The following is a 9,558-nucleotide window of genomic DNA, read 5'->3' as shown; positions in this document are numbered from 1 at the left end:
CCTATCTCAAACAAACCAAACCAAACCAAACCAAAACAAAACAAAAAAGGGCTGTGGATGGACCTCAGAGGTAAAACCCTGCATTCCTAGCCAGTACCCCCAAACAAACAAACCAACCCACAAAACCAAAGGCCAGTGGATCTAATTGGTGAAAGAGCTGGATTATAGTAGAAGCTATGGGACACTACCCAGATTCCCCCTTTTTACCCATCTGCCCTGCCTGCACCTTGGAACTGAAGCATTCTCATTCTCCCAGGTGCTGAGAAGTTGACAGAGGACAGTTTGTAGCTGGGCTGTCCCTCTGAGTGATTGCCCTTAACCAAAGAGGGCCATCTTACCCAAAGCTATACCCTCACTTCTGGGGATAGTTCATGCCCAGTGAGTTTTAATCAGTGAGAAGTTATAAAGACCCAGCTCTCTTATCCCAACTTGAGACATTTCTGCAGGGCCAGCCATCAAGTTCAGAGCTCCCATGGATCAGCTGAAGCCTTTGTTGCAACATGATCACAGCATAATGTCTTTCTTGCCCAGTCCTGGCTTCTCCCTTCTCCCTGTGTGATCCTCAAGGCACACTTGAATTAAACCTCAGACTCAAAAGTACGCTTCCCATCGAAACTACACTACAATGATCTCAAGAGTTAGACCTATCCCTACTTACATCTTATTTTTGGAAACATAACTGAAATAACCCTTAAATGTTCTTTTCTCATTTGGAGAATTAACTTTCTTTTTTTTCTTTTTGGAATTTTTAATCTTTAAAAAATTTGTTCTGTTTAGTTATACACAACAGCAGAATACATTTGAATTAGCTTTAATTGATAATATGTTAATATAACTTTGATATTGTTGTATTTTCATGCTTGGTCTAATACTCTGCTTTTCAACTGTTACAAATATCATCAGAAAGCAAGAGCATACCCTTGAGGACCCTACAGTCACATTATCTTTGGTATGCTTCTTTTCTTTATCGAAATAATTTGTGATAGCCCAGTGAAAATGACATTTTTAGTTCTTTCCATTCCTTATAGCTATTTCCTCATCTTCATAAAGATGTCTACAAATTCTTTGAATTTTGTGTGGTCTACTTTTGTAAAGACCAGGATATAGCTGGGCACAGTGGGGCACACCTGTAATCCCAGCTACCCCAGAGGCTGAGGCTGGAGAATCACAAGTTTGAGTCAACATGGACAACTTAATTAATCCTTTCTCAAACTGAAAAATTAAAAAATAGGGCTGGGGTGTTAGCTTAGTGGTAGATCACACTTGGGTTCAGTGTTCAATTACCCTCCCCCACAAAAAATGGTCTATGTCTGACCCAGTCAGTGTATGATTAAATTCTCTTAAAATTCAAATGTCAGTGTAGGCATATTCTAATTCTTCCTCCTACCCTGGTTTACTCTCTGTTCTCTATAGGGTAGGAACCAGCCAAGAAGCAGAACAACACATTATTCAATGCACTGAGAGATTCTTTCTTAGCAGTGAATGGGATTCAGAATTCCTGGTCTGGGGATGGACTGTGACCTCAGATCACCCCTTAGGTACTATGCTGCAGCCTCTGCAACTGACCCCTCAGTGTGGCCAGCCTGACTGCTGGACTTCAGCCTAGGTTCCTGGTTTTCACTTCTCTTCTCTGCTGGGCCAGGAGCCAATGCTGAGCCCAGTCCAGTTGGCAAAGGCTCTGAACCCGTCTCCTAGTTTCTGCCAACTTTCTTTCTGGTATTTCTACCTTGGTTGATATGTCAATGCTTGTGCCAAGACTCTGGTCAACAGGAACTCTCATTTCCCAGAATGCCATAAGTCCCCTTTGTCCTCAGATCAGGCCCTTCACATAGATGCTGGCCCAAATTGCACCTGTTGCCACCATAATTGCACCTGAGCCCACACAAAGTCCTTGACCCTGAACTGGTAGCATCATCTGCAGCCTGAGTGAGTCCCCTGCCCTGTGCCAGCTACCTCAGCAAAATCCTTTCTCACAGTGAATGCCCACATACCCATCACTTCAGCTAGTACCACTGCTTTGACAAATTAGTCCCTTAATGAGGATCACCAAGTAATAGTTCCCCTGATTAGAGCCACCACCCTCTGAAGGGTAAAATTACTGGCAGAACAAGTGAAAACTTTTCCAGGACTTGAGCATTTATTTTAATAAGACTTTATATGAAGATTAATTTAGGTTTAGTTGTGACCAAAATATCTTGCCTTTCTCTTTAACAATTTTTGTTGCCATTTGTCAAAACCTCCATCTCAGATGATATATATTATTTAAATTTTCTCTGACTTCAGATTTGTAGATATTCAAGGGCACATATCTTTCATTTCAAAACAAGAGAGTTTTAATTTATAACAGAAACTAAGTGGTATTAACACATACACAAGTTATGGTAAAATAGTTTACTGGGATTTAAAAAAACAGAGAACTACTTATATTGCTGTCACTCTGACACTGACTATATAGAGGGGGAATAAATCAAGTACCAAGAACCAAGAGGTTCTAAGAATTAGAAGGTAGGTAGTGGTTCATATCTAAGAGTAATAAAATGCATATAGTGGTTATTTTATACTACTGTAATAACTAAAATATCCATTTATCCATTGATCTTTCCAGGACAGATAAGTGAGCTTAAAATGTGTCAGAATTTTTTCTCTTTCCTTTTTTTTGGGGAGGTGGTGGAGCTGGAGATCAAACCCAGAATTAGATATTTAAAAACAGTTTCCTAAACTAAGACCTTGTTTGTAAATATTTACTTAAAAAAAAATCATTAGCCAAGTGTGATAGTGCATGCCTGTAGTCCCTGCTCCCTGCTGCTCAGGAAAATAAGTTTGAGACCAGCCTGGACAACTTAGCAAGTCCCTGTTTCAAAAAAAATTTTTTTTTAAAAAGGTCTAGGGGTGAACTCAGTGGTAGAGCACCCCTGGGTTCAATCCCAATACTAAACACACACAAAATCATTAGTTGGCTTGAAGGACCTGCTGGCAGATTCTACCTCCTCATGCTAGAACTCTAACTTGAATTTAAGAAATGACATATGAAGCAAGATCATTTAAGACCACCAAAGAAGCGACATGGAAACCACATTTCTGTTTGCTGGAAGAAGTTGCTCGTGTTTAATGGGTGTCCACCAGGTTTAGGCAAGCGGTGGGTGGACTCTAGTTTCAGAGCCCTTAAGTTAACCAATGGCACTGAAGGTTTGCTCTTTGAGAATTAAAAACAAAAGAAAAGAAAAAGGAAGAAGAAAAAAAAAAGGAATTCAGGTTACAGGAATCTTTTAAATACTATAATTGATTTCGAGGTTCGAAATCCATCAAGACAAACCAGAGAGGAAGGAGGGAATACAGACGCTGTCCTCCCCAGTTAAGCAAGGAACCCGGGGAGTCACTTGAGTGTCTGGCCGACTTTAATAGAGGTTGGTCTTTTTCATGATCTTGAGGAACTCCTCCTCGTTCACTTCGCCGTCTCCGTCGCGATCCGCTTCGTCGATCATCTCCTGCAGCTCCTCGTCCGTCAGGTTCTCCCCGAGCTCGGCGGCCACTCGTTTGAGGTTCTTGAAGGAGATCTTCCCGGTCTCGTCGTCGTCGAAGAGCCTGAAAGCCTTCATGATTTCTTCTTTGGTGTCTTTCTCCGACATCTTCTGAGTCATCACGGCCAAGAAGTCGTTGAAGCTGATCTTGCCCGTGCCCTCCCGGTCCACCTCGGAGATCATTTTCTTCAACTCTTCCTTCCTGGGCTCAAAGCCCAGCGCTCGCATGGCCACCTTGAGCTCCTTCACGTCGATGGTCCCGCTTCCGTCGGCATCGAAGAGGTCAAACGCTTCCCGAACTTCTTGCTTCTGGTCTTCAGTGAGTTCGGGCTTAGGACCCACCTTTTTCTTCTGGCTGGTGGAGGCCACGTTTGTCTTCTTGAAGCTGGAAGCCATCCTCCGGCGGCGGTTGTTACCTTGACGTCACCCACAGCGCATGCGCTCGGGCGCCCCCACGCGGAGCGCCCGGCTCCTACACCTGCAGCCCCGCCGCCAGACCCCACCCAGCCCTGCCTCTTCGAGGGGTTTTTATTTCCACAGCCATCCACTGTTTATTGCCTTGTTTTATGATCAGTTTCCTTGAGTTGATACCTGAGCTGGCAAGAACTGCCTGGAGCCAAGATCGTCTTCTATAATTCATGGGTGCTTGCTGTTCCTTTTTCCAGGCTGTTGGTTTGCATCTACAGAACCTCTTTTATAAATTTACTTAGAAGTTCTTCTTTGCTCTTTCTCCATGCTAACTTTAAAAAAAAAAAAATTTGGTCTGAGGTTACCCAAGGGCAAATTTAGGATAATCAAGATTGAGTTTGCTCACTTGGCATTAAACGCGGAAAAGAAGAAGGAAGAGAGAATATTAAAAGTCGCATCATGTGTTCAACTCAACATAAATGGAAAACAGATAAAATGGAAAAAGTTATGTATAAAATTTGTAGAAGATTGTCTCCTGACATTATGCTCAAACATAATAAAGCTTTTCTGGCACGTTTTCAAATATAAAATGTAATATCCAAATGTATGATTTACTTTTAGTGTTTCAATTGGACATCCGCGGGATAATTGTACTGGAATAACGGTCCTAATTTCATTCACTAGGCTTTTGATTTGAAGGGAGGGGAGTTGAAATACTGCATTGTGATTTTTTAAATTGTTGTTGTTTGTTTTATTTTTGTTTCTTGTTTTGTTGGTCCTGAGGATTGAACCCAGAGGCACTTTACCACTGAGCTAAGTACCCAGCCATTTTTAGTTTTTATTTTGAGATAGGGTATCATTAAATTGCTGAGGCTGACCTGGAACTTGAAATCCTCCTGCCTCAGTCTCCTGAATTGCTAGGATTACAGGCAGCTGCCACTAAACAAGTGTAGTTTTCTTTTCTTTTTTAAATACTAGCAGCACTTTTTTAAAAATTGTACTTTTCATTTTTAATTTTGACACAGGGTCTGGCTAAATTGCTAAGACTGGCTTCAAACTAGCAATCCTCCTGCCTCAGCCTCACCAGTTGTTGGGATTACAGTAGTGGGCCATCACTCCATGCCCTAGCAGCGTTTTTACTGTTGCAGTCTGACTCATCCAGTCAGGTTTGTACTGAAACCCACATTCTGATAACTCTCCTTTGACAGTGGATAAGGGAGGAGAAGAAGCTGGGTATGCTGGGACCCAAAAATACTCTTGGAAATAAAGGGGTCCTTTTGTCAATCAAAGGAGAGAGAAAAATGAAAATTAAGAAAAAGTTACTAATAAGCCCATAAAGGAATTGCCATTAGGACTGCTCTGTATTTCTTTAAACAATAAAAAATAAATAAATAAAGACAGCTGACTTTTAATTTTTAGCATTCTTTGCCAAAAAAAAAAACCCTTAAATATCAATTTATCACTACTTAATCTGTTACAACAGATGGCCCTTGGAAGAGGTTTTATTCAAGAGTTTTTGTATCCCCAGCATCTAGAACAGTGCTTTTAAACAGTACAGGTAGATTAGTAGATTTTCATTGAATTAATGATAGTTAATATTGGTCCTAAAATACCTTCTGAATCATCAAAATAAAGCAAGCAAGCAAATAAAACCCAAAATATTAAATATTACATATGGCTACATGGTACAGACCTATGAGCCCAGAGATTCTGGAGGCTGAGGCAGGAGAATCACAAGTTTGAGGCTAGCCTTAGCAACTTAGCCAGGCCCTCGCAACTTAGTGAGAGTGTCTCAAAATAAAAAAGTTAAAATGTCTGAGTATGTAGTTCAGTGGTAAAGTGTCCCTGGATTCAATCTCTAGTATGAAAAGAAAAGATTAAATAAATGATGCTGGAAGTATTTTACGAAATGGATTTTTGTTTCAATTTGTGATCAGGTATTGATTACACGGAATGGTTTTTTGTCTTGTGTTGTATTGGGCTTGTCTTTGTTTTTGCAGTGTTGGGCATCAAAGCCAGGAGCTTTGCATGCTAAGAAAGGCTATACCACAGAACTGCACCCCTGGCCCCATGGTGCATGTTTATTTAGCCATAGGCCACTACCTGTCCCAGTTTATATGTGATAGTGGACAGAGGGCCTGGACACAGGGTTTCTAAAGGCCAAGGAAGCTTGCTTGGGCCTTCGTCTCTCTGTACTTGTTAAAGAGTTGTCAGCTCAGAGTAGACTCTGGCAGGCAGCTGCTGCAGCTGTTGATCTAGAAGCACTATATGTGTTCTTTCCTTGCTTTACTGCCATATCAAAAAGTCTGGGAGCAGGTGCAATAGTGCACACCTGTAATCCCAGCTGCTTGGGAGGCTGAGGCAAGGAGGATTGAGAGTTCAAATCCAGCTTCAGCAAGGGTGAGATGCTAAGCAACTCAGTGAGACCCTATCTCTAAATAAAATACAAAATAGGGCTAGGGATGTGGCTCAGCTTGAGTTCAATTACTGGTAACCCTCCCCCCCCAAAAAAAAAACACCCCAAAAGCCTGGGATCTTCTTCCAAGTCCATTCCTTATTATCCTTGTGACTTTGGGAAAGTCACTGAATCTTCCAATCTCATTTGAAGCATCTGCAAAGGAGACATCAAAATAAAGCTCCCAGTAGTATTTTCAATGAGACTAGCCATAAAAGCTCTAGGGACAGGGCCCCAGTAGGACAATATGGGACTTGGGACTTGGTAATTGTTAGTTGAATTTCAGTTCCTTCCAGACTTGGTGCATTTCCTTTGACAGCCACCCCTCTTCCCATATCCAAGCCAAGCTATGATGTGTTGGGAAAAACTGAAGGATAGAAGCTGCCTTCTATAGACACTGGGGCCAAGTTGAACTCAAAGCAAACTGGCTGTCATAGTTTCCAGATGTGTGCCATCAGCCGTCACAATCAAGGGCCACCAAGAGCTCCTAGCCCAGAAAATGGTGCCCTCAGTCAGAAGCAGCTCTTGGTGGGGAGTTACTTTATGTTCATAATCTAAACTGACATAAAAAGGAAAGGGAGACTCCCATTTATTGTGTGTCTAGTATTGTGCTTGGGCCTCCTATTTGTCATCTCATTTAATCCTTGCATTTATTCCCATTTTGCAGATTCTTTTTTTTTTTGGGGGGGGGGGTACTGGGAATTGAATCCAGGGATGCTAAAACCACTAAGCCACATGAGCCACATCCCCAGCCCTTTTTATTTTTTATTTGAGATAGGGTTTTGCTAAGTTGCTGAGGCTGAGGCTGGCCTTGATTTTGGGATCCTCATGCCTTAGCCTCCTGGGATTTCAGGTGTGGGCCACTATGCCTGGCCTTTTTTAAAAATGAGGAACAGGAGAGGTTTGTAATGAATATTCAATGGTACGTAGCCAACATATGTGGCTCTGGGATTAAGTCTGGCCTTGTTTGAGCCAATGCTGGGGTTTTGTTTCATTACCATACTGCCTTCTCCAAAGGTTGAAATTATTATCAAAACATAATATCAGTGGGAAGATAGGATATTGATTTTTTCCCCCTTAAACCCAGCAATAATTAAGCATCTTGCCTAAAAAAATTAAACAGGAATTTGTAAGATCTAGGACAGCATTCCAACCTGGAGTAAGTCAGTAAGAGAAAGTGTTAATCAATATCTGATCACAAAGGCTGGGTCTTTTCTCCTACTTGGAAATGTGGAGTCAAATAACAAGACCGAGCATGGACTGAGCAATGAAAAAGACTTTTATTTTGGCCAGAAATAGAAGTGGGAGATCAACTGGCAAATCATTTCCCTATTTGGGGCGTGGTGAGGTTATAAATATAGGTTAAAAATGAGGGGGGAGAAATACACTAATAAAAGGGGAGGAACACTCATGTATTTTCTGGAAATGCAAGAAGATTTTCTAGGAATTTGAATACGTTTTGCTCCTTTTATGTTTCTTTCTGTCATTATCAACTGTCACAGTGCCAGGGGGTGTGTCATCTAGCACACAGATGGGATTATAATCAAGTTAGAGGTTGTCCAGGTTCACTCTAGCAGCCATCTCAGATCCAACCAGTCTCAGCCAGCTCAATAGAAGAAGGACTTCTCTGGCCTTCAGGTAGACCGTCCTTAAAAAGATTAGGTTCATGCTGGGCACAGTGGTGCATACCTGCCATCCTAGCTGCTCTGGAGGCTGAGGTAGGAAGATATTGAGTACAAAGCCAGCCTCAGCAATTTAGCAAAGCCCTAAGCAAGCAACTGAGTGAGACCCTGTCTCTAAATAAAATACAAAAAAGGGCTAGGGATGTGACTCAGTGGTTAAGTGCCCCTGGAGAAAAGAGAGAGAGAGAGAGAGAGAGAGAGAGAGAGAGAGAGAGAGAGAGAGAAAGAAAAGGAAAAATTAGCTTTGGGTAGAAATTTACCTAGGTCACATGATCAGTATAAGACTAAGTCAGGGTAACAAAAATTATTTACATTTGTTCTTACAATTCTGCTTTACTTTTTTTTTTTCCTGCTTTTAACTCTACTTACAAGTTAGTGGAAAGCAATCTGGGCCAAGTGTCTTTGATTGTCATTGGTGTGAGTCAGCTTCATTACTTTAAAGTCACTTTTTTCTTTTTTTTGTATTGGGGATTGAATCCTGAAACAGGGACTCTTTGCCACTGAGCTACATGCTCAGACTTTTTAAATTTTATTTTGTGACAGGGTCCCACTAAATTGCTTAGGGCCTTGCTAAATTGCTGAGGTTGGCTCAATCTTACAATCCTCCTGCCTCAGCCTCCAGAATCTTTGGGAGTGCCACTATACTAGGCACTTTTCAAATTTTGGTAAGAATGATAGAGCCAGGCTGGGTTTGGTGGTGCACACTTGTAATCTCAGCAACTCAGGAGGCTGAGGCAGAAGGATCAAAAGTTCAAGGCTAGCTTTGGCAACTTAGGGAAGCCCTAAACAACTTAGCAAGACTCTGTCTCAAAATAAAAAAAAATAAAAGGGCTGGGGATATAGGTGAGTGGTAGAGCTCCCCTTGGTTCAGTTCTCCTCCCTAAAAACAATAGAAAGTAAACAAGATACTTGGAAAATTAATAGACATAAGGGTTAGGTATGAGTTTCTTTTTGTTTGTGTTTTGTGCTCAATATTTTTTTTTATACCACAGTTTCCTAGGTAATATGGTAAATCAGTTGTTGATTATCTGAGAAGAGGAGATGGTTGTTTAAGTTCCATCAGTCATGGAGACTTAACAGCTGGATGGAGGGAGGGAAAGTATTGGAATTCCACAAAAGGGCCTGCAGTCTGTAGAGGCCAAGAGAAAGGACCCATGCAGCTTGCTTATGCTGATTATTTCGCTTTCCATTTGACTTGCATGGCATGAAAAAGGTGAGGCTCAGGAGCCTTTTAAATTTTAAGTTGCTCTCAGCACACTCAGCAAATTCCAGGTGGCACCCAAGGCAGAAACCACAAATAATAAAGCTCCTCTATTGCTGCCTATTTGCTTTTCAACAAATTCAGAACAGAGAAAATGCAAATGCTTGACACTTCTCCTGCATAAACAGGATAACGGTGCTGGGGCTGCAAAGAGGGACCCCCAACACCAACAATAACAAAGCTAACCTATTTATTTTTTAAGTATGCAGAGCCATTTACAAGAAATGGACTCAG

The 9,558-nt window shown here is 41.5% G+C and overlaps 1 protein-coding gene across 1 annotated transcript; it reads right to left on the bottom strand.

Annotated features, from left to right (window-relative positions):
- Positions 1–3,395: 3,395 nt before the first annotated feature.
- Positions 3,396–3,914, bottom strand: Cetn1 (centrin 1). The gene has a single exon (XM_027942958.2). The coding sequence runs from the start codon at positions 3,912–3,914 to the stop codon at positions 3,396–3,398; it is 519 nt and encodes a 172-aa protein (XP_027798759.2).
- Between the last annotated feature and the right edge of the window lie 5,644 nt (positions 3,915–9,558).

The sequence above is a fragment of the Marmota flaviventris genome, chromosome 16, assembly GCF_047511675.1.
Source record: "Marmota flaviventris isolate mMarFla1 chromosome 16, mMarFla1.hap1, whole genome shotgun sequence".
NCBI lineage: Eukaryota > Metazoa > Chordata > Mammalia > Rodentia > Sciuridae > Marmota > Marmota flaviventris.
The sequence above is the reverse complement of the archived record's forward strand: the minus strand, read 5'-3'. Positions and strand labels throughout refer to the sequence as shown.

Coding starts and splice junctions, on each gene's coding strand:
- Cetn1 (XM_027942958.2), bottom strand. CDS start 3,914: ATGGCTTCCAGCTTCAAGAAGACAAACGTGGCCTCCACCAGCCAGAAG.